Genomic DNA, 22937 nt, shown 5'->3' with positions numbered 1-22937 from the left:
ACACACATGTTATCACATGGGCTTCCCCCAAACATGTCATGGGACTATTTTATTTCAGTTAGATCAGGCAAGAAATAGATAGCTTGGAGTTTTTTCTGGATGAAGTCATGTTGCCTGAGCAGAATTAAATAAAAACTTAAGATAAATAGCTCTACAATTCTTTTAAACTATACTGGCACCTTTTTCAAATATTTATTCAGCCCGTTCCTTTTTATTATCTTAAAAGTCCACGTCTGCCAACCATGTGCTACTGTGAATTATGCTAATTAAGATATTTAAAAGCCATGGTAAGCAGTCAAACAAACATTAGATTCAATAAACATCAGATATGATTTCCCTGAATTAAACACTGCCCTGCTGCAGTGTTAGTAACACCGACAGTACAGAAACACAAGATCAGGAAATGGGCTTACTATCAAAAATTTATACTGAAGAAATACTTTGAAAATACAAGTACTAGTTAGAGCTTGATTCTAGGACAGAAAAGCTTATTTTATATTTTAGCTGACAATGTCCCAGAAATGACCAACATACTAATCTGTTGTATGGACATGCCTTGTAGGTGGTAGCTAGAATGGCCTTTGGGTGATGGAGGGCAGATGGGAATTTAAAGAAAAAAGTTTAAAATATTGGTCCTCTTACGATGTCAACTCTATCCAATGAAGGAAGGCTTTGGCTTATTTTCACAAGCAGCACTATGAAAGCAACCGTTGTTGTTCCATCATAAATGTTTGCACTAATTACCTGAAATAAAGTTTTCAAAAGCTGTTAAATTGCTTTGGAGCCTACAACTTAAAAAATGAAGTTGGATATATTGCTCATTGGCATTTCATGAAGATTAGTATACAGACACATTTCATTTAAAGGCAACACAAACAGGCTTGCCCAGACCAGCTTCATAATCCAGTTTAAATAAGTAACAATAGTAATGAGGGCACAGCATTAAGACCATTGAGGACTCACAGTGTGGGCCAAGATGATTCATTTGCATACTGTCCCACAAGTTCATTGCTATTATTAGCCATGCTAGCCAGGTGAAAGCTTGTTCAGGTGCACCCACACATGCTATAGACAGCTTGAGGGACTCTGGACATGCACCCACAGGTCTTGAAGTGCCCTTGGCTTCATCCAAAGTGACATTCAGGCTTGATCTTGATGTGTATCTTCATGCAGCTCAAGCAGTGGGAGAGGTCCCCTCCCACTCGCATTGCAGTTTGCCGTTTACACAAAAGATGATCTCTGGGTCTAGCTTTGATATGAAAATAATGACACCCCAAAATCAGCCTCATCTCTGCTCCAGGTCTCACCTATATTTACAGAGGGGAATTAGGCTGGAAACTGGATGGGGGATTGTGAGGTTACTGCTGGTAGAGACTGGCACACTCGCTGTCTGAGACTGGCATGCTCACACCGTGGATGGGAAGTCAGGGCGGCAAGGCAGGCTCAACCTCAGACCTCAAGTATCACCACAGTTTCTCAGCTCGGACAAAGTGCTGGTGGAGATGATGAGACAGAGATGCTGATCTATAAAGGGAGAGTATTGACAGCCTCCAGAGTGACTTCAGGGGTAACAGTACCAGTGCACACAGAGCTGCAGGCATTTTTGAACACAGGCCATAGTTTCAAAGATTTCTGAAACTCCTGAAGACGTTGCCCTGAGTCTTATGTTGCTGATTTGTGCTCACTACAGCATCTTCCCATGGTAATGAAAAATATACAAGATAAAATCCTGAATAAAAAAATATGACTTTGTCCCTCTTTATTAAATTTGGCTAAACCACAAGTTAATCTAAAGTGAAAGAGCATTGGATAGTAATGCACGTAGTTAATTAACACAACAATTTTTCCTTTCTAGTTACGGAAAGAGATACATGAGAATACTGTTGTGCTACTTTACCTCTACAAACAAATTATACTGTAATTCTGGAGTCAGTGAAAAAAAAAAATCGTTGGTAACAGCAGGAATGAGTTTACATATAGTTATTTCAGGGTAAACAGCTTGCTGCTCAGCTCTGTACTGCATGGCAGTCTATCCACAGAGCTGGTACCCAAAGAGTCTTGCCTCACCGAGAATCCTTCTTATATTCCTTAACATATGAAAATATTTGTAATCTTGTTGGAAGAATATGACCTCTTTTACTCAAAAACAGTGTAGTGTGGTCAATTGCTCCATTTTCTAAGGCGATGCAAGAAGGCAATCTAATCATGTGCCGAAGTGCCTTTGGACCTGCAATTCTCGAGACAGAATTGGTCAATAATTTAGTATAGTGAAATCAGGATAAACAATGACCTCCGATATGCCAGTTTCCAAATAATTACTTCAAGCTTTCCTCATTCCCTCCACGGCTCTAAAAATTTCCACCTGACAGTCAAAGATCTGTACACCGCCTATATATATATAAGGAAACATGCAGACAGTAATTTGGATTACCTGCAAATCTGCCTTTACATTATTTTTTTAGTCCATTTGTGAAGTTTATTTAATTTGAAAATTATCCAGAGAAATGTAATCCATCTCACTTATACTCCAACTAATAATCCAAAATCAAACTATTCCAATTAGTGTAATATAAATCATTATTTAATAAATAAATTTACTTTAAATAGCTACTAAGAGGTATTCGTTCATTAGAAATAAGTTTAAGTACTGTGAGAAATTACAGTAATTACAATCAAGCTTTAAGGATTTCTGAGTAACTCAGTTACAAAAATTACAGCAAGCATGCTCAAAAAAAAGTTTCTACTCTCAGCCTCTTCCTGCTGCCCCAACACCAGGTACATACTTGATGCTCAGCTACCTTTCTACCGTGGTCCAGTGCTTTCCAGCTAGGTTTTGTCTGGAAGTGGAGGAAAAAAGTGTTCTGTTGCTGCAATGTAAATGAAGTTCTAGTTTGGTTGCTGAAGGATACCGGGCACTATCCAAGTAGAAGGCAGGTATAAAGAAGACAGCTAATAGTGCAGCTGCAGAAATTAGTTTAAAGCAGGTTGTTGTGACTGAGCCTTCCACATATGGTGGTCAGTACAACCTGCCCTAGCGTGGCAGAGCCTTTGTGCGACGTGCAGGACAAGAAAAGGATCTGGAGTGCCTAACTGTAGCGCCCCAGCCAAGGCAACACAGCTGGGAGTTGCTGGAGTCAAGGCAGGATGGGGCAGGCTGGGAACAGGGCAGCTGGAACATTCTTATGCCTGATGTATTTTCCACTGCCCAGATGTTCCCCAGTTGACATGAGCTGTGAGACGCTGGATGAGCCAGTCCCGGAGGGTGTTCTGACCCCTGGGAAGCACTAAAGAGGCCCAGGCCTGCCCGGCATCGAGGAGGCACAAAGGTATTTTGAAGCTCTGATCATCTCTCCTCCCACTCGGTTCCTGTGCCAAGTTCAGCTGTGGTACGGGAACTCTGCTCTGGCGCAAGATTCGTTTTGTACATTAACCCAATGAGCTAAAATACCATCTGAGACCAACATGTAGTTAATTGCTGTGAGAACAAAACTTTGAATTTCCTGACCTATTCAAAGTTTGAATTTCCCATTAACTCCACACTCCCATACAAACAGATGGTATACAGGGTGTAGTTTCAAAACTCCCTGCATCGGAGCGTATGCAACGAGAACAAGATGAGCCGAACTGCACACCCCTGGAAACCTGCTCTTTATATGCAGAATGGTAAACTTCTAAATAAATCAATTAACGTACTCAAGCGGTACCCTCTTCGTCGCAGATAATCCTGGTTGAAACTCTTATGCCAAAGCTATCCCTGCCATGGGGAGCTGGAAAAGCACTGGTTTGCAGAGCTGACTCATCAGCTGACTAGCCCACATCAGCCACAAAGGACCGAGAATGCTGGTGGTGGCATGAAGCGTGTGGGTGGGAGCAAGGAATAAGCAATCATCTGGCAGCCTAATGCAGTAGGGAGGGTTGACAACAATTCATTATTTATTCCCCCCTCCCGCCCTAAGGCTTCATCCCTCTGCTGTAGTGATTCTCATCATCTTGACACTGTGGTAGGGCTCTGTGTAGGGGAGGGAATGAAAGGTACATCCCCTCCCTGTGGCCCATGCAATGAAAGCATCAGCAGGCTATCTGAGCTCACCACACCCAGACCACATAGGGCAAAAGGCCTCATGGAGGAGAATGGAAAAGAAGTTTGCCTGGTCCTTTCACCCAACAGGAGATGAGAACAATGTCTTACTAGTAAAAAAAAGAGTGCATAGCTTTCCCACCAAAGTCAGTCTGTTAGTAGAGAGAAGAGATGGAGATCCGGTTCTGGAATGGCAGAGGACAGATGTAAGAAAAAGCTCTTAGGGACAATGCAAGAAATACAGGGAAAAGGGAGACTGTTGTAGCAAAGATGGGAAACTGGGGGAAAGAACCTCTATGGAGAAAACAAGAAAATCTACAGATGAGGAAGATGCAAAAAAGAAAAGCATTTAAAAAAGAGGTGAGGTGGGTTATCTCTAGAAAGGCTGCTAGAGAAAAAGAGGTGGGAAATGGTTCTCAAAGATTTCAGAAGAAAACAGATTAACCAACTAGACACACTGATATGGGAAGGAAAGTCACCAAGGTAAACAGCAAAAGCTCATACAGGAAAAATCAAGTTGGCAGATTTAATTAAAAGCTTGACATGAAAGTACACTGATAAAATCCCCCAAATTTTTCACATGTATCCCATTATCTCCATGTAGATCTGAGTTCACTTTCCAGTGTTCTTTCCCTCCAGCAGCCTGCTACCACTGCAAATCTGGCTGCAAGATGGCTAGCTGGTCCCCCACTGACCTAGCACAAAACACTCTCCAGCCAAATTACTGGAGCGGTGAAGGTGTGAGCTCACCCCTCCCAGGCTTCAAACCTTTTCAATGGCATTTTTGCTTTGATTCCTAAAAATACATTTAACTTTGGGCAATGCAGTTTTCAAAACATTGGGTCAGGTTTTGAAGGCCTGACTTGTATTACTCCACTAATGCAAAAGTTAAGCAAAACATATTAAGGAATTAAGGACTTGACCAGTTTCTTTGTGTTTCTTCCCCAACCAGACCTGTTGCTTTCTGAGAGGCTTTTTGCCCGAATTTTGCCTACAGTAGGTCTTCCTGGCAGATTGCCTCGGTGGGAAGGGGATTAGGTTTCTCACTATTCTCTTCATCCTTGGAAACTTTCTATTATGTTTCACAGTCTCCACTACAGGCATTTCAGGGCACGTGAATATACAGCTTAAAAGTCTTCCCCAACATGTTTTTCACGTTACTTGCTGTATGTATCATTTGGCAAGAGAGTGATGTATAGTCACAGAATTGTAGTTTGACATTGCAGCTTTTCTCTAGATGGAGAAACCATTCCACTTTATTTCCTGAACTAAAACTAAGCTAGTTGAACATTATCTTCAGAGATTCAGAAGATGCAATATCTGCTGAAGCTAGAATATCTGAGGTAAGAATGCTGACCCCTGTCTGGAGATTGTGACTTGACTAGATAAAGACAACAAAAAATAAACTCCTCCTTTCTAAATGGCCTCTTGGAACTTAGTGCCCCTGCAGTGTAAGTGCAAGGCGCACATCCTCTGTCCAGAAGCTGACCTCTCCTCCCATCTCACTCTGCCAGCAGTGCCTATCTCAGTCACAATATTAGTTTGGCTCACAAGAAAGAACTCTTCTCTTAAACAGGCATATAGAGCTATATTGCTAGGTTTTAATTATTACCCAGTTCTTACGGTTGTGAAGAAGTGTTGAAAACAATCAATTCCTGTTGTACACATAGTAATATGAGAGGACTCTGCACCTTGCATGACTTTTGAGAAGTACAGCCTTTTTTGTATATGCAGCGATGTAGATTAAGACATCAAAAAGTATGGAAAGAAGAAATGTAATTCCATTTTTCTCCACTTACTCTCTTAGCCCTCATTATAACCTATTGGAATACTTTCCACATAAATCTTTACATTCATCAGTTCAAGATGTATTATTTAGGTTAGATTATTCCTCCTCTCAATAAATGTTTTCATAAAGTATTATTTATTGGGTCATTTGATGGCACAACATAATACTAACACATGGAAGATAGCATTTTCTGTACAGATGTTGAAACAGGGAAATATATAAGATTAATATAAGGTGACATATGTTTTGCAACCATACAATTAGTAAAGTGGTTATTAAGTTGATAATGGACTAGAAAAAGAAAACTTAAAATATGTTGGGGTTTGATTCAGACCTGATCTTTGCTTGTTTTCAGTCCTCCTCTCAACTTCTTTCAGCTGTTTCCAATATGTAAGAATCCAATTCATGTTGCAGGTTGAGGTAAATGGGAATAGCAGACACTGTGTTTATTATAACAAAAAAACTACAGGCAGAGATTTACTTCCTATATATACTTTCAACTTGATACATTCCATGCAGATATAAAAAAGGAATGCATTGAGGGTATTTCATAGGAATTTTAGGGACACAGTAAATTCATGTGATACGTGTTTGGCAGGACTGTTACATAGCATCTAACTTTCACAAAAGAAATGACGAGTTTCTTTGAAGGAACTTTTAAAGTCTGTTTGCAACTTCTCTTAGTAAGCATTTAATTTAGTTTATTGATATGCATTCTGCTTCCACTTCTGCTCATATAGATGTCAAGATTTTAGAAAATTTGTCAGTTTCATTATCTACATGATTGCACCAAAAATTAAAATCAAATTAAAACTGGATTTATAAAGGGAAACCTGCTGTGCCTCATCTAAAAAGTTCTTTCATTTCATGGTGGGGAACGTTCAGAGCACTGACGAATAATGTTACTGCTACATTAGATAGAGAAGAAAAGCATCCGCGTTAGTCACTTGGGATTTTCTTTCCAATAACATCAAAAAGATGCTAGACCAAACACAATTAAATTAAAACAAGCCCTTTAGAGTAGTCCATTGAGCCAAACTGTAGGACTAAACATATAGCAAAATGAGGTAAGCTTTGCAAAACCAGCTCCCATCTCATGTTTTATGATTTCCAAACGTCTAAGTAATATCTAGTCACAGCTTAGAAAGACAGGTGTCTTGCACATATTCAGCCATATAAATCATGTGATAAATCATAAACTTTTGGGTTTGACTAAATCATCAATTTATTTATTTACTTTCATACTTCTATAAACCTCCCGGCCATCTGTGTCTCTCCTTATAACTAAGAATATTTTTGTGCAGGAGGAATTGTTGGGTGACTGTTGATTTCAGGAAGGACATTTCATCCATAAAGGGGAATGTGAAGAAAATGAACTACAGCTGTAGGAGAAAGAGTCCAAGCTATGGAAAGAGGAGAGAGGGATGATAAGAATAAAGAGTTGATAGGCAAAGATTATTACAATTATATGGCCTTAATAGGAAAAAGTCAGGCATAGACTTGCTCATAAAGGTTGCAGAGCAAGTTGCTCATTCAGACAAATGGACAGAAGAGAAAAATTATTAGCTATGATTTCTGTGGAGCACAAATGCCAATGATGTCAGGAAGGGGTCTGCAATACAGAGGTTACATAATGAGGAGGATACAAGATTCGGACAGCCTCTTCATCATGTTCAGAAAGGAAGTTACAGTCCAGAAATGGTGGAGAGGGACAAGATTTTCCAAGAGTATAGAGGCAAGATGGAGAAGAGAGTGAAGTGTGGCCTTGGCCAGTCCCCAGGGAGGTGCCCAGTGCCCAGGGCTGGGGCTGTCCCTGGTGTCCTCCAGCTGCCCTGCTCCTGGCTCTGGTAGGGGGATGGGCCCTGTTTGGGAGCTCCTGATGGACACCATGGGGACCCTCCATCCCTTAGGGAGCAGCCAGCCCCTGTGGCACCTTGACAGGGGCTTCTGACAGCTGATTCTGGAGCAGCAGTGATGTTGTCAACCAAACAGAGAGGGCTCTAGAAGACAAGAAGGGAAGCGCCACTCTTGTCCATGGGCAGGATTCAGACAATATCCCAAACTGTTTCGGAAATTATACAACAAGGAGGTCCAAAAGGCATGAACTGAAGAGTCTCTAGCCTTCTCCAAGGCTGTGAGGACTGTTCAGAATGTGGAAAAACATTATTAAAGAAATCCTGAGAAACAGTGTCTGCGGGTCATGTAATAATGTCCTTTTTTCCATGTCAGCACTGAACAAATGCCTCAGGCTGCTACTCAGAGAAGTTGTCACCGTTGAGTGTTGCATGATATAAAATAAGAGTTTCAAGTCATTGGCACACATTCTCTGAAGCAGTAACTAGGTTAACCAGTGCTGAAGTCTAGCAAGGTGTTTTGTTTATTGCTAGCATTTAATTTAGATTTCATTTGCTCATTTTAAGTGCATTTAAATTTCCAAGCACAGTGGAAAAAAAAAAAATTCCATGGAAAAAAAAAAACAAAAAACCTGCACACCCTAAATACATTCCAAAAAGTCAATATCATGCTATCACTAAACAAAATTTAAATTGAATTTATCAGAGACTAAATAAATCTTGAAAAGACAGAATTAATCACAGAAAACCCTCAGGCCACTTAGCCTTGCCCTCTTCCATGTCTTGGTACCCTCTTGTCCTTGGGTTGAGTCATTCCAGTGGATCTTTAGGGCTATTAGAAATGGAAACACTGTTGGCACCACAGAATAAAAAAACTGGTCACTCACTGACAAAGCATGCACATACCTGGTATAAGACAGGAAACAACAGTCACATACAGACAACACAGAGAGAGCAATACAGAAACCCAGTGAGGCAATACTAATGTACAAGAGAGGCAATGGTCTCAGAGTTTCAGTGGCCTAACAATTAGCAGGACTTTGGTGAGCAGAACAAGAAAGATGTTTATTAAAATAAAACTCTTGAAAGTAGATAATAAAACATATCTATGAGGGCTTAATAGACAGAAGCAGCACAGCATTTATATAAAAACCTAGTAAGTAGATGATGGAAGCCATTAAGGATCTCGCTATTAATTTTTATCCTCTCCCCTCCAGGCTATCCTGCACCTTCCTACCCCCTCCATACACCCACCTTGACTACAAGCAGTAAACCTGTCTTTACACATGACTTGACCACTCTGTATTAGGTACAAATTCCATGTGAAAATCATAATAGGGAAAGGTGCTGGGAAGTAAAATTTAAAATAGTATCATTTTGTCTAGTCTTGACACATCTTTGTAACCTCCACCTCTCCCCTGCCCCCATGTTTAGCCTTCAGACCACACCTCATGAACTTATCAGGGTCCCAGCAACCACCATGCACTGCTAGTGAGGCATATGAGATGGCATTTCAGAACTTCATGAACTGACTCTATAAAAGTACAACAAAGTCCAAAAGCTAAATGGCAGTCTTGTAATTCAAATGATTTTTTAAAACTCTTAGAAAGGAAGCAGTATTTTAGGTATATATCTTAATGTCAGGGTTTTAAGTGAATATATTAATGGGTTTGCCCTCCCCAAATTCTCATCAGAATTCTTGACTATATTTACACTACTCTGGAAGAGTTGTCTTCAAAGGAGCTATGGCAATACTGTCATGTGGTTCTCACCCATCTCCATCCATGCTGCTATCTGGCAAATAGTCTTAGGACAGCTTGATGGATTTTGCCTGATGATGTGATAAATGACAAGGAACACTAAAGCAGGAGGGACCTATATGCACTGAAATGTGTTCTGACTTGGCCTGAACACTTGGAGTTTTCCATCTGCATGGACCACAAATGTCATTCTGAGGTCTGCTTTGGCCAATATAATTGCACAGACCCAAGAGAATGGAGTTACCTGATCTGGCAAGCACCAAAGAGGTATGTCTCTACTCGACATGATGGAGTACAGCACAGAGATCTTTGAGCTAGCTCTAAGGGTGTTGGTATGGGCACACGGTGTCTTATGTTGCTACACAGAGGTAACAGGAGCTTGAAAAAAAGTGTGGTTGTATTGAGATGGCAAGTGCCTCTCAGAAGGACTAATTCATGTGTGCTTGTTCCCAAAGTGACATAGCCACCATGCTACTTGCTACAGGACCCACTCTAACATCTGCATTGTTTCAGAATTCTCTGCAGAGAGCTTCACCATGTGCTGTAATCCAAAAGTGAGGCGGCAGCAAAGTGAGAAGAGTTTCCCACACTGTTCTCTAGCCTAAAACTCTTTGTCTTACTTGTCTTCAAAGCCCTGTGCAATAATACTATGCCAAACTAAATTCCTTGTTCTGTCGGATAAGAGGTATTGTCTTTCCTTTAAAACACATCTGTGTTTAAAATAAGAAACAAAGTAAATCATTTTCTTGACAGTAAAGAAACACGTTTCCTCTCAGAGATGGTAATCATTCGTGAAGCTGAGAACAAGTGTAAACCAAGCCAAAGTTCATGCCTGAGGGAATGCTTTCCTACCTCCCATCCACAGCAGCAGTCATTAGGGCAAAATTATTGCTAGTACCTTCTACAGTCATTGCAATTGCTAGCAACTTCTCTGGAGTACAAATGCCATCCTTCCTATGATGAAAACCAACCTTGCTTCCATGTCCAAGGAAAACTTGGGTTACAGTGGAACTAAACTTATACTAAGTTCTTTCTCAGACTCCAACATCCAAACACAATTTAATTCAAGAAAATGAGGTCAATGAAAGTCCATTCATTATAACATAGGATAATAGAATTTGATCCATGGGGGACTATGAGGGTATTTCAACAGCTGGTACCAGGCTGGGCCAAGGAGGGCCTTAGCTGCAGAGGAAGGATTGAGCAAGCACAGTGCACAATCAAGATGAACATCACTGAATACAAAAGAGAGTGCATGTATCAGTCTACTGGATTAGATGGCTCCAGTTTCTTCCTTGCCACATGCCTACATTTATTTATGTTGCTGCTACATGAGATGCATAGTGTGAGCTAACCAAATGCGACCCAGCATAAAAACATTCCAAATCAGAATGGTCCAAAATGACTAAGCAACCTGAAGAAAGATGAAGACCACACATAAAAGCTCGAAGTATTCTGGGGACTTCCCCTAGCATTGGACCAATATAGCAGCTCTGGTTTGTGGGAACACCTATAAAACCAGCCATTGTGCATGTCTGTGACCATGCTGTCTGGTTCTGAGTGTACTGCTACTATTGCTAGAAACAGTGGAACTTTTCCAGTGCCAAACACCCTCAGGAGAAATCTAGCAGTCAAAGATTCCCCTCACATCACTTGTCATTTCCAGCTCCCTGGTTTTCTAATCAATCTTGCTAATATCAGGAGAAACATTGAGGCCTACAGGGATGTTCACTTGAATTGCATCCAGCAGTAGAAAAGTAGTGTAAGATAGAATTCGAGAATAGCAAAAGAAAGTTCTGCAAGAAGAATCTTAATGATAGTGTGCATTTCCCAAAGACAGCACAAAGTCTGTGGAGTCCAGCCCTTAGGAAGCATACTTTGTGCAGATGACTGACAAAGTCTAACAGCTCTGAGCTTGTGAGGTCTGACAATATAAACAACCCACAGCACCTGACACAAGTACCTGAGGAGTACCAGAAAAGGCCTCACACTTATTTCTAACTAAGATTCCTTACCTAAAAAAATGGGTATGGAATCTAGACTTAGTCTCAGAATGTGACATTTAACATCGTGTTGCACTAACAGGTTCACTTGGTCTTCAAAGATGACAGGAATTCAAGCAAATTAAGAGTTCTATTGTTCTTACTGAATGTAGGCTTTTTCTGAAATAAATCCTGCTTGTAAATCTCCTTCTTCTACAAAACCCATCTTGTTTGCAGAAAACAAAAGAGAAAGTTAGCTAGCACAAGGAGATCCATCCTCTTACAACAAGGCACAAAGAGGTAGATACAGTCCTCCTCCAAGGGTCAGCAAAGGTCTCCCAAGGGTTAGAGAGTTCTCCAGGTTATCCAAGAGAATGTGTAGCACAAAACAGCCTCAAGTATTTGTTACATGGAAAGAATGGTGTCCCCACAAAACAAGGGGGAAATAAAAAAGTGAAGCATCGGTATAAGCAATATGTCACAATAAAGTTGTCTCTCTGGCAATTAAAAAAGTCAAAAAATCTAGTCAAAATAATACACTATTTGGATATGGGTAATGTGGAGGAGAGTCAATGTGCAGCTGCTTCTCCAGAAATGAGTCCTGCCAAGTCTCAGGAATGAATATATGCAGCTAGCCTGCTTAAAGTCTTGATGCTTTTACTAAAATTTCACTGATGTAGTATTTTAGTACTTGATTAGATAAGGGCTTGCAGACAGTGGGTCTTCCTTTGAAGATTTACTTATGTGCCACTTACACAGCAGGACACTTTTTTCAATTGCTATATTGTTACGAAGATTGTAAAATTATAGAGAAGTAGAGAGTGGAAAATATTTATTTCAGGTACAGTCCCTTTTTGGCTAAAACACTCTGAATGCTGTGATAATTTCGATAATGACCGCTCAATATAGCCACAGGAATAAACTTACCTGTTACCCACTCTGACCATGAAGGTTCTTTCTCAGTGCAAGCCATTGAATATACTGCTCTAAGAAACCTAAACAACCTAAGTGGTTATAGACAATCTAATAAACTTTGACTGTGGTCTACAGCAACAGATACCCTAAAGAAATTTTCTATGTGTTAAAAAAAGAAAAGTCAGTATTTCTCTTTCAAGAAAGAAATAATTCAGACATTGAGTTTCAGAGGACAGAACTGGAATGCTCTAAATTAGTAGAATATGTCTTTTAAAAACAAACTTGTAATTGTTAAAATATTCAGATATATTTGGGACTTCTTGACTCAAGCTATCGGCTTCAACCCTAGCTAAGCAGAGAACCACAACTGAAACCCTAGATTTGTAACTCAAAGTACAGGTTTCATCAAAAACTAGAGGCTTGAAGACAATCTGAAAGCTTCTCATTATTTCCATGGTGGAAATCAATATATAAATCATACCAAGAAAAGCCTGGTGGGAGTGAAGAGACGGAGTCAAGAAGGTATAATTCCGATTGTTGATTTAGGCATTTTATCCTGTTCCCAGTGTAGCCTCTCTTATAATCTTTATTTGTATTTCAGTTCTTTTATAATTTTACTTTTCCTATATATGTTCTAAATATATTCAGTACAAAGGACCTGGACAGAGTCCAGTGAAGGGACACAAAGATGATGAAGGGACTGGAGCATCTCTCCTATGAAGACAGGCTGAGAGAGCTGGGACTGTTCAGCTAGAGGAGAAAAGGTCAGGGGAGATCTCATCAGTGCGTATAAATACCTGAAGGAAGAGTGCAAAGAGCCAGGTTCTTTTCAGTGGTGTTCAGTGACAGGACAAGAGGCAATGGGCACAAACTGAAACACAGGAGGTTCTACCTGACCATCAGGAAACACTTTTTCACTGTGAGGGTGACCAGGCACTGGCACAGCTTGTCCAGGAAGGTTGTGGAGTCTCCATTCTTGGAGATATTCAAAAGCCATCTGGACACGATCCTGGGAAACTGGCTTTTTGTGGCCCTGCTTAAGCAGGGAGGCTGGCCCAGATGGCCTCCAGAGGTCCCTTCCAACTTTAACCCTTCTGTGATTCTGTGATTCACTAAGACTATGATTTTAAATATAAGAGAAAGCTTCAGGCTACTGGAACCAGCTAACAAATGAAAGAAATTTTTCCATGGAAATGTATCCAGTATAGGCCATAAGAGTAACAATAAACTCAAACTTATGGGTTTAGTTTCAAAATCAGTTACATCTTGTTGTGGAAAATTTTTCCTGGCTTATGAAAAATAAAATCTGAAAAACATATTTATACCACAAGAACAGAATTTGACAATCCAGAAAAAATCTTAAACTGAGAGATTTTGAAAAAAAAACACCCTCTGCAAAACCAGAAGTGTTAAGGAGAAAAAAGGGTTGCCTGAAAACCCCAGTACTTGCACTGCAGTGGAATCTTGGGTCTTCAGACCAGGAGCTTTGGTTCAGGTAAGCAGCACTCATATAACAATGTTAAATAGAATTATGGTGCAGATAATTTACTGAAAGCAAGATCATTCTTTGCTTCCTAACCCATCTCAAGTTTTATTTTTTTGTTTTTCTGTGAGTGTCACATCAGAAACGGATCTGTAAGCTATGCAGTGATGGCTGCAGCACTAAATATTCAAATACTACAACAAAGAACAGTCTGAAGTCTTTCCTTAGGACAACTTAATCTAAAGTATCTAATAAATGAACCTAAGGACTCTGAATCAAAGTAGTAAGAAGACCATGTATGTTACTGAGCTAGGAGATCAACAGCCATGGACACAACAGGAGGAGAAGCAAGCTGGAACAGACTGCAAGTAATTGAGGATACTGAAAATCTGGCCAGCTGGGAGGAATCCTTTGTTGCTTTCTTCTTAAAAGGGATAAATCCAATTTCCATTAAAGATAAACATTGGTGGGAATTGGATCACACCAAACACATAAATGAGTAAAAGGAAATGACCCACTAATAGAAGAAAGACAGAAACCACACAGTGTGTGCTATCCTGCCAGAACTGAAAAAAAAAAAATAAAAATAAAAATATATATATATATAACAGATTTAACTGAATGGAAGAAATGGGTTAGAAGGAAGAAGGGCATCTTGGTGAAAGTGACCAAGAAATCCTGAAACTTATGGTTCTTTCAGCAGCAGCAATCCAAGGCACAGCAACATGAAGACACTGCACCTAAAGAAGGGAGACTCCCATACACCTGGAGAACTGGAAGAAAATATCTCAGAGGACAGATATTAAGAGTAGTAGGAGACAGATGCTCTTTCAGCAAACCAATATGTAGGGGATAAGTTTAAACTATCTCAGTGGCAGTGAAGAGTAGGAAATATAAGAAAAGACTGTCTTAACAAAATCCTGAGTTCTTCAATGACTGGAAGCTTACAGAAAATATTTTAAAACTGAATAAAGTACAAGTGTATAAGAGAAACAGAAAAACCAATATGTAGCAGTGTAGCAAGAAACGGAAGGTTATAAAAAGCATGCTGGAAGTCCTTTAACTATACAAGGTTGGGAAAAGAGTTCTCTGGTACTCAGCAGAGGGGGGGCTACAGATAATTCAAAAAAAGTTTAAGTGTTTATTGTCTCTTTTTGCTTTCATCAGCTAGGATCAGACAGACAATGCCACTAAACACCAGCAACAAGGCTAGCACCTCAGGTGCTTGAATGAGTTTAGTGGCATCTGGTTAGACTCGGAAGCATATTCCAAGAATGGGCTGAAGCATACTCAGAGCTATTAGCAATTAGTCTATTAGAAATCATGATAGAAAGGGGATATTTTGAAAGGCTAGAAGGGGACAAATGTGGAACTTATCTTTAGAAAGCATAGGAATAGGAAACTAAAGGATAGTAGGACCACTGAACTGAGATTCAATACCTAGAAAAATACTGGAGAAAAATATCAAACCACCTATTTGTAGAGACTTAAAGGTAATAAAAAAGAAGTAGAAATCAGCAGATCTGTCAAGGATATGTTTTCATGTTACACTAAATTAATTGCCTTCTACAGCTGGACATGTAGATGGGAAGAATAGATATTACATGTCTTAACTTTAAAAAGGTTGTTTCTACTCTTCAACAAAGTTTTCATAACAAACTGAAGAATCTTATTGGAAGGGGGTTCAAGCTTACTTAAGAAACCCTAATCTGAGAAAAGTTATCAGTCATTTGCTGTAAAATGGAAGGATCCTTTGCACATATCCTAGATTAATCTTGAAAAAAAGACAAAAACAGAGCAACAAAAATGATTAAAGAAAATACAGCCCTTGAGGAAAAAAACAAAACAAAAACAAAAACCCACCAAACCCAAAAAAAACAAAACCAAAACAAAACAGAAGAGCAAGGCAGGGCTGTTTTTCCTAAAGAAGAAAAGACCGAGGGAAACATGGGACACCTTCATGGCTGTAAAAGTTGAGGTGTCATGAGAAAAGGGAATAAATTCTTATTCTACAGAAGAAGGGCTTAAACTGCAGCAGGAGAGCTCCATCTTGGATGTTAAGGATTGTCAAAGAAGGTGTGGAATCACTCATATTGCAGATTTGCAAAAACATTAGACAAATGACCCTCAGGTTTAGACATAGCTGATTCTTCACAGGCCTGTTTCCTAGAATCTTAAATTCTGTGTGGAAGCAGATGAACAAATGTTTGTAGACAAATTTCTCAAACTCTACTGTATTTCAGTTTAAAATCCATACATAACTTTAGTCTAAAGCAGGTCAAACAACATGTCTCCATGCTTGATTGTTAATAATTTTGGAAATATCTAGAAAATTTACAGAAACCTTGGATATATTTATTCACAGAGTTATTCTATGACTCTCTGCATTCCTTATTTAGTCATCTATAAATCTATCAGATTTTCAGCTTTCAAATTGAAATGAACTCTGTAAGTAAGTAAATACAGAGAAGGCACTGAAGTCTGAAATAAACACAGAGATTTGAAATAATACTGCAAGGGAGATTTTTGTTGGGATGACACTGATTTTGTGTGTGCATGCATGTCTCTGTGTTTAGATATGTGTATGTGTGTATAAATGCAAAATACACGTTTGTGCATGCACAAAATGTCCAGGTGGTAAAAATAACAAGCTATTGAATTAAACTACTTCTTACATAAATTATGTAGTGAAGGATTTAAAATACTCCCACTTCTTGAATAATCAAAAAATTGATCCACATGGAGGTGTCTACATTAGCCATCTAAGACTGTACTCAACATCATTATCATTTTTTCGGAATGCTTATGGCTAAAATGATTAACATTAATGCATGGTATGTTGAAGGAAAATTTGAGTGGCCTACTGATACAAGGTTAGTTACACTAAGAACTGAAAGATGAGGAGCTTTAAGCCCTAGTTGTAACTGTATTGGTCTAAATTGTCGTAACTATTTTCGTTACAGGTATTGGGAAGTTTAAATTAGCTGTCTCAGAAAGGATTTGAGATGCTAAAAGAACAAGCTGCTATTCTTTATACATTTGTTCACAAAAGTAATACCTATACTAGAAGGGAGTAATTTAAACAATCAACAAAAGGGAGTTGGTTTTGAAGTGGAGCAAGACCACCATTTTTCCACCAGTGGAAAAACTGAGAAATAAGAGGTACTGAAGGATGTATTGTCAAGAGTGGTAAAGGAAGAGAGGCTACAGTTAACCAAGATGGAATATGGCCAAGACAGAAGCCCAGCAAGTTTAAGTGGCCACAGCCACTAAGTACCACTCCACTCCCACAGGAGCCCCACTTCAGGCAAGTTTTTGTCAGGGCCAAATGACCATCACAGCTTCTTGCAGCAGTTGAGGTTTCTCAGACTAACCGCTGGTTCAAATCCATGCTGCTTTATACAAGAGATCTGGTGAGATTGGAAGGTTATTGCTGCAAGGCATTTTGAAGTGCTTATCAGGAAAATGCAGAATGACTAAATGTGTATAGCTTGGGATGAGTGAGGCTATTAATAGAGCCCCTGCCAACAGATAACAGAGATACGAAGATTGTAAACCAAGTAGACAGAAGAATTGTTCTGAAGCCAAAGGAAAACATTTCTAAGAATGAGGGAGGGAATCCACTAAAGTGACTTAAACTGAATAATAGAAAAATCTGTCTCAGCAACTAGATCTAAAATTTGGAAAAGAATCAGGCCATTGCTTAAGGCACTTAACTAAGATGAACTGGCCATATGCTTCAAGGTACTAACCTGTCACCAAAGAGGGAATAAATGACTGATGAATATTCTCTATCCCCTAATACCTAATTCTCCGCAAAGTGATTTTCATACTTGAAAACAATATAGTGAGGTCACTCCATGCCCTCTAATTACCCATTGATCTTTATAAATACAACATTTGTGCTACACACTGAGTATTGCAGAGTAGCTACTGAAAGGACACCTAGTGGTAAGTAAATGAGTACATCTGAAACCACTGGGACTGTTGCAGGTGTGTAATTATAATTGTCACGGGAATTGATGAACTATTATGATGAACTGGCAATGCCGTATATGAACTTATGTGTCAAATAGCACTATTCATGGTTTTTAAAAAATGGCAAACAGCATTCTTACAAACACTTGGAATTTAAGCTTAACTTCCTTAAAACTCACAGAACAGTCTTTTAAACAAAAGATGCACATGTCTGTGTGTCATAGATTGTAAATTTGAATGTCCTGAATCTCCACTGCATCAGTTTTAGGAATATTTGACAGTTGAACAGAACTCATTACAGATAGTTTTGCTTGACATTCAAACCAAACTTCAGCTTGTTCATCATTGTGCCACTCTAAAACATCCCAAGTAATTCCTTCCCTCCTCGTCTTTCTCTCCTACGAAGACAAACAGCCGAAGCATATAAACTGTACACATTTGAGCTAATTTTACTCTTTTTTTTTTTTTTTGTCCATATAACTTTATAGTCACTTCTTGACTGCATTTATTCCAAATCCCTTAATATGTACTAATACCCTTGTGACCAGGAGATGCCCACAACAGAAAGCTCTATTCCATGCTGGTCTCATGCAGGGAAGGATTATAAGTCCTGTGTAATGACATGCTGCCTCTGGGCAAACAGACCAAAATCCACTCTTGGCTTTCTTGTTTATGTCAATGTATCACATTACAAGCATAGAACAATTTACTGACCACTGTCCCTCTTCGATTATTGTTTTTATGTTCTCTTTTCCAGGTTTTTCTTTTCCATTGAACATCAGTTCCTTTGGATTAATTTTCCCTGAGTGAATTAGTACAGATTTGCTAGGTCATTTTTTCCAGACACATTTTTTTTTTAATCCAATTTTATAACATCTCTGTATGCCACTGGTCTGTTCTCTATCCTCACAGTGTTTATAACAGCTCCTAACTTACTACCATCCTTTGATTTAAAAAGCCACAAACAAGCCATTTATGCTCTTCTATCCTCTTTCATCACGACAAAGATTGAAACACTGGTATGGATATTTCTTGTTTGCTTTTTTAGGTAACTTCCTAACAAAATTTTTGTTTTTAAAAAATCAGATTCTGCCTTATTTCTCTTCAGCTACAAGGCAGTAGATCATGATATCCAAGAAGGAGGCTGCAGCTCCTGCTTTTATTCAAACATTAGCACCCATTCCTCACCCAGCTCTGGCTCCATAGCTCACCTCTCCTCCACTCCACCCTTCTGAATCTCCAGCCTGCTCTCTTGCCTTAAAATGGCACGTAGTTTCCTTCCTTTACTATAAACAATGTTTTCTGTAACCTTAGTTTCATGATGTAAACATTTAAAAATAAGAATGAAGGGAACACAAACTATGTGTTCAATTAGGTAATTTGGGGATTAAATTAAATGAAATCTCTTAAAACATGGAACATTTTGGAGTAATGAAGTCTGGCTTTACTTGCTTCCCTTTCATCCCATCCATTTAAAAAGAGGAGACAATGGATCTTAGAATCTCCAGCAGAAGAGTAGTAAAGGCAGCTGAATGCTGTGAATGCATGAGAAATGAAAGCAAAACTCAGAGGAAGGAGCTGTAACACTCAGGTATGTGTTCAACGGGAAAGAGAAGCACTTTATAAACTGCAGTATTCTGGAGGCTGGGCAACCAGCCGCCACAGTTGACATGGGAGGCTCGTGCTATCAGTATTACCACCACCTGTAAACTGATGTCAACTTGTAAAATGTCCTGCAGTCTACCCAAGCCTCTTCAAACTGGCATTTCTTTTATACTAAAATATATTTTAAAAGCAAGAAACCAACCAACAGATATTATCCTTCAGTCAACCCCCCAAAAATATAGGGTTTCCTTGTGCATAATAAGGAACAGTAACAGGACAGAGTAGTAAAGAGTAGGAAAAGTAATAAGGAAAAGTAAAAAGGAAAAAAAAAGTAGTAAAGGAAAAATAATGTCCATAAAAAAATACTTCTGTTTATCACTGCAGTCCACCTATAAGTTTAGGTCAATTTTACTCCTTCAAACAGGCTTTTTTTCTTCTTTTTTCAAATCAACTCTAGAGAGGATTTTCATTGTTAAATCCCTAATCTGGATTTTGCTTTTGTGAACTCTTCAACAACAGAAGAAACTAAAACTGTCTGCAAATTTGGAATAACTCTGGTTGTGTACATCTGAGTATGCACATTTGGCTTTCATTGTGCAGTGTGCCAGACAGCTACAAAAACAAAACGTAGCCTAGTACAGCTTTAGTCAACACTTTAAACTTTGGATCTCATCCTGAAAGACAGTGATCTCTTTGGCCCTTCAAGCAAACCCATTTCCTCTTAGCACACAGCAAACACAGGTAATATGCTAGCTGCTTGACTTTCACATTGTATTTAAACAGGCATCGTGAACATGCACAATAATAGTTTCAAAAAGGGAGTTCAAAGTATCTGTAGGTATTACATCTGTCCCAAGCCTCTTTGCTGGTTTAGGGATTTTACAGCCATGTTTTCCCATTTCCTAAAGCCTGCTGAGGAAGGGTGGGGATTATCCCAATATTTGGTGAAAAATACACAAACGGCATAGGAGGAAATGCACAAAATTTCCAATGCAACATCCCACGCACAAAATAAGTTCAGTAACAGATTTCTTTTTCTTCAATTTTACTCAGGTTTAGTATAAAGCAGCAATAAATTAGAGGGAGACTTTTACTGGGATATTGATATCTTAAAGAGACCTACCTTGAAAGAAACTTTTGACTCGGAGATAGCTGACGCTAAGGCGCAAGATCGAAAGCTTGTCCAGCTTCGATATAATGTCAGGTGGAAAAGGCAGGAGGCTGGCCAGATGGTCCAGTTCTGCATTCAGACGGTCCCTGTGTCTCTTTGAAGGATTTGATTTTTCATTCCCAACTGCAGGCCTTCTGTGGTGGAGAACACATTTTCGATTACCTGTTTTACCTCCAGATAGTACAACTGGAGCCTGAGATTTGTCTACAATTAGTTGATAACAGGCATATTTAACCTAGCTTCTATGAAAATCTTTATCATTTCTGTCCCCTGCCAAAAAGAGATTTACCTTTCTGAATTTGCCATAGTGCAAAGACATGGACATTGGCCTCTCTTTTCCCATCTGCCCAGTGAAAAACAGATGAAGAATGGTATCTATTTCTCAGGACCCTCTCACCTTAGAGGAATGGGTACCATCTTCATGTTCTAGTCAATACTGGGAAAAAAAGCTTCTCATCTATGTTGTACAAATGAGGGTCAGAACAGCAGAGGAAAATTACCATGACTAATGCATGAACCCATTCAATATGCACTGTATTCATTCAAAGCATCTTAGTCGCCTCCATTTAATGGCTCAAATTTAACCCGTAGGTCAGGAGATAATTAAGAAAAGATCCTGTCTTTAAACATAATTTTTAAAAGTATGGGAAGAGAGGTGAAGAGACCTTATTTCCTCAAACTCAAAAATCCTGTGAACATTCTCACGTTTACCTTCCTACATCAGTAATAACAAATATAAGAATTTGGTTTCTGTCTTAAGAGCATTGATATTCCTCCCAAAATATAAAGACTAATGTTACTCAGATTTTGAAGCCAAGCACTCCTAGTCCATCCCCATTTCATGTCCCTCTCATCCAGTGGGCAGAACCAGATACCTCAGAAAAGCTATTGTGAAAATGCATTAAGATGAAACATATCACAAATGAGGAAGTTCAGTTTTGGGGTGTCCACTGACACTCTTCTCCCAGAACATGTAAGATTCTGTTCTTAAGAGGGAGAAAAGGAAAAGCTGGTGCACTTGCACACAGTTGTGGAAACCTGATTTCCAGCACAATAGCAAAGGGTGGCCAGTGCTGAAGCACAGACTTGCCAATTAAGCAAGAAGACCTGAGTGCTAAGTTTGAGAAGGTGGTTATCTCCAGCAGCCAGCCATTGCTGGTCCCAGCGTAGTCAAGTGCATTATCAAGGAATGAGCCACAGGCCACTGGAGCAGTAAACTACGTGGATCCGTGATCTCAAAGGGAATGCAGCAGCCCGGTGCTATAGCTGAGATAGCAATTCCCATGGGGACTTAGTGCTGTGTCTGCTGGTCCTCCATTTGCTCTCATAATGACCATGTTCAAGTTCTTACTGTAGCACATTGTCACTTTCCTCCTGAGGCATCTTCTCCAGAATAAGAGTCATTGGGAGAAAAATCAAGAAGGAAAAGATGGAAAAACACTCAAGAATGGGAAATGGTAGGCAAGGAAAATATGGGTGTGCTAACCATTTCCTCACTAAACCTTGCTAAAGCAAGGATCATAACCTTATGTATTTTAGCTGGTTCTTCAGCAGAGAATCAGAGTACAACTAAGTATTTGTAGCACTTTACTACTGCATTTCCATGCTCTACACATTTACTATGTTTTTCAATCATAATTTTAATTTTGAGCATTAGTATTTCACAAGGTGGTTAAAGGGTTAAATTACAACATTTGCGTGTTCCCCACTTGTAAATTCAACCTTAATTTGTCATTGAAATTGTGATTTTTAAAAAATATTGTTATGCTTAGGAATTAGTAAAAAAAAAGATCAAAGTTTTGTACGTGTGATTGCTGCTAACTGAAAATCTCTTAAACCAAATTAGGTACCAAAAATTCATTGCTACTTTGAGAGACTTCAATTCATTTTAATGTGACAACATTGATGGACAAAATGAATGAAAAAATGTTTGAGGAAGGTGTCAGCCGAATCATGCAATTCCTGCTTTTTCATTCAAAATTACCAAAATTTCAAGAAGACAATGAGTTGCTTTCAAAGACATGGGGGAGATTTTGTTGATTGGGCTCAATAAATAACTTTCTTCTACGAGAGAGAGCAAATATGCAACAAATAATACAATCAGCAAAGAAAAAATAATTTTTTACTTTTCCAGAGTTAACTGTTTTTCAAAAAAAGAGTGTACATATTGGGCACTAACTTTTTTGGTGTAAACCCTGAAGCTCAGCCATCATCACTATGACACAAAAGGATGTCTGACCTGTGGAGAGCAGTAATTTTGTGGGAATATAGCCTATAGTTGAGTAGAAGCTAAATAACATAAGCTTTTACTAATTGCTCTTTA

General features: G+C 39.1%; 1 protein-coding gene across 1 annotated transcript in view; it reads right to left on the bottom strand.

Annotated features, from left to right (window-relative positions):
- The window catches only part of AHRR (aryl hydrocarbon receptor repressor), an 86113-nt gene that overhangs the window by 40379 nt on the left and 22797 nt on the right, over window positions 1-22937 (bottom strand). Inside the window, exon 3 of the mRNA XM_074897795.1 lies at window positions 20567-20748. Within this exon, the coding sequence (XP_074753896.1) occupies window positions 20567-20748 (182 nt within the window). The remainder of the gene's footprint in view (window positions 1-20566; window positions 20749-22937) is intronic.

The sequence above is a fragment of the Athene noctua genome, chromosome 2 (genome assembly GCF_965140245.1).
Source record: "Athene noctua chromosome 2, bAthNoc1.hap1.1, whole genome shotgun sequence".
Taxonomy (NCBI): Eukaryota; Metazoa; Chordata; class Aves; order Strigiformes; family Strigidae; genus Athene; species Athene noctua.
This window is presented reverse-complemented; position numbering and strand designations above follow the sequence as displayed.